A 2,169-nucleotide genomic window follows, 5' to 3' on the forward strand; every position below is an offset into this window, starting at 1 on the left:
TCATCGATGCTTATTTTACAATTCATCTAAATAAAATTACTTGTTCAGATAAAAAAAAAAGTCTATATAACTTGTAAAAAGTAAATATAAGTACTTAAAAGTTTAATAAGAATTTAAATATTTTAAAGAAAAAATTATAGGTACCTAATAATTTTTTCGCCTAAAGAAACCCAAATTTCATTTATTAACAAAATTTATTTAGTTATATCCTTCTATATCAGTTTAGTTTACCAGACATAGTTCAATGCCTTATATTATCAACCTAAATCTTATAAACTAGAAAATTATCATCTCCTAGCTTATTAGCTAACTTTGCCAAACAAACCCTTGAAATCACTTATAACTCATCTAATTTCCTTTAATTATTTTCTTTTATATTTTAACATATTTTCTTATATATACTGCTTAAAACTAACGTTATATTATAAGATTATATAGAAAAATCACAGAAATTAAAAGTTGTAAAAAAAAATTAATGTAACAAAAGTTTAAGCCATAATAAATAAAAAAAAATTAATTTATAAAAATAAATACAAATTAGTTTCGATAAATAGTCATTAAAAAAGAAAACTTGAATAGTATTCATTATGTAATAATAGTTCTGATTATGATTTATTTCTGATTGAAGAAACATAAATTAGTGTTTCATAATTATAACTTGCTACAATCAGTAGGTTTAATGGACAAAGTGAGAGAGTCAAGGTCATATCCTATTAAGAAATTGGTCTGAGCCAAGTTTCCTAAGATAGCTAATGGCTGTGGAACCATTGCTAAACATATCACATCCTTCTTCACCATAGAGAATGCATTCACTGCCGGCAAATTCACATCCCCTCCCTCAAAGTGTGCTGTGATAATGGGGAGTTTCATATTTTTGTTACCGCTTTCATAACAAAGGTCTAAATCACCGTTAGGGTCACGCACCCTTTTAGCCCTAATTACTTTGCTTAAAGCATGTACCAAACCATTATAAACATCAGATGGCAAAAGAGTATAAGTTGTTCCAGTATCAATCAACATATTTCCTTTGGTAACATTACCCTTTGGTGCAAATTCAATCCTCTCTTTCCCTACACTCAAGGCCTCCAACGTCACTGAAAAGCCACCATGATTAATAAGAGGAGTTGTAAAGACTTCAGGACCAGAAACCAAAGAACCGTTTCCAAAAGTAATCTTGCTGGTGGAGTTCTCGTTCATCACTGTATTGGGAATCAGACAATAGGAGAATTTCTTCCCACCAGATGAATAGGGACCCAATTGAGAAATCAGTGAAAGGTTGCCACCACCAAGGCCAATTATGCCTGACCCTGACGCATCAAATATGCCATCAGTATCGTGAGAACAACCAAATGTAACATTTGGAAGAGAAATTGGGTTGCTGATGCCTAAGGTTACTGTTTCAGAAGCAAGGTTTCCCACAGTATGAGAACCGTCTGCATAATTATAACTGTAACCACATGTGTTCTTATCAGGACATTGTGTACTTGGTAAACCTAGTTTTTGGCCACAAAGTGTAGGTAGGCATGGTATTGTCTGGTATGATTTGGAAAGACTAGGGTTAAAGAGAGGGATAGTTTGATTGTAGCATTGTATGCATGGCAAACATTGTGTCCATATGAGGTTACTACCTGTGTCAGCTATGCCAATTACTTCAACAGGTGGTGTTCCGATGAAAATCTTCATGAGATACTCTCCACCACCAGGTTTCATAGGGGCCTGTAGATTGCTGCCATGGTTAAGGTTATCAGCAGCAGCTTTGAGATGGTTGATGCGTTTGAATGAGCGTTGGAAAGCATTGTGCAAGCGATCAAAGTGGGTGATTGAAGAGTCGTAGAAGGGAGATAAAGGGGAATCACGGTGAATGAGAAAATGAGTAGTGGCTTGAGAGAAGATTATGAAATCAAGGGTTAGGGCAAACCAAAGGGGTTTTGATTTGGGGCTGATAGCCATCTTTGGCAAAGTAAATTCTGCTTCTCTTGCTGCTGAATTTATAAAGACAAGGAGTGTGAGAAATCCATGACAAGGGTTTGATTATCTTTTACTATCTCTGAACTAAAAATAAATTTACAAAAATAATTTGTCCATCCCCATCATGGGACAAATGAAAAAAAAAAATTCTATAAAAATTGATATTATCAAATAGCCAATGTTAAAGAGACATTCATTTTT

At 33.7% G+C, this 2,169-nt stretch overlaps 1 protein-coding gene across 1 annotated transcript; it reads right to left on the reverse strand.

Annotated features, from left to right (window-relative positions):
- Positions 1 to 651: 651 nt before the first annotated feature.
- On the reverse strand, positions 652 to 1,950 carry LOC106765959 (aspartic proteinase CDR1-like). Its single transcript, XM_014650721.1, has one exon. It carries the CDS (start codon positions 1,948 to 1,950, stop codon positions 652 to 654), a length of 1,299 nt encoding a protein of 432 aa, XP_014506207.1.
- Positions 1,951 to 2,169: the final 219 nt, after the last annotated feature.

The sequence above is a fragment of the Vigna radiata genome, chromosome 7, assembly GCF_000741045.1.
Source record: "Vigna radiata var. radiata cultivar VC1973A chromosome 7, Vradiata_ver6, whole genome shotgun sequence".
Lineage (NCBI taxonomy): Eukaryota > Viridiplantae > Streptophyta > Magnoliopsida > Fabales > Fabaceae > Vigna > Vigna radiata.

Coding starts and splice junctions, on each gene's coding strand:
- LOC106765959 (XM_014650721.1), bottom strand. CDS start 1,950: ATGGCTATCAGCCCCAAATCAAAACCCCTTTGGTTTGCCCTAACCCTT.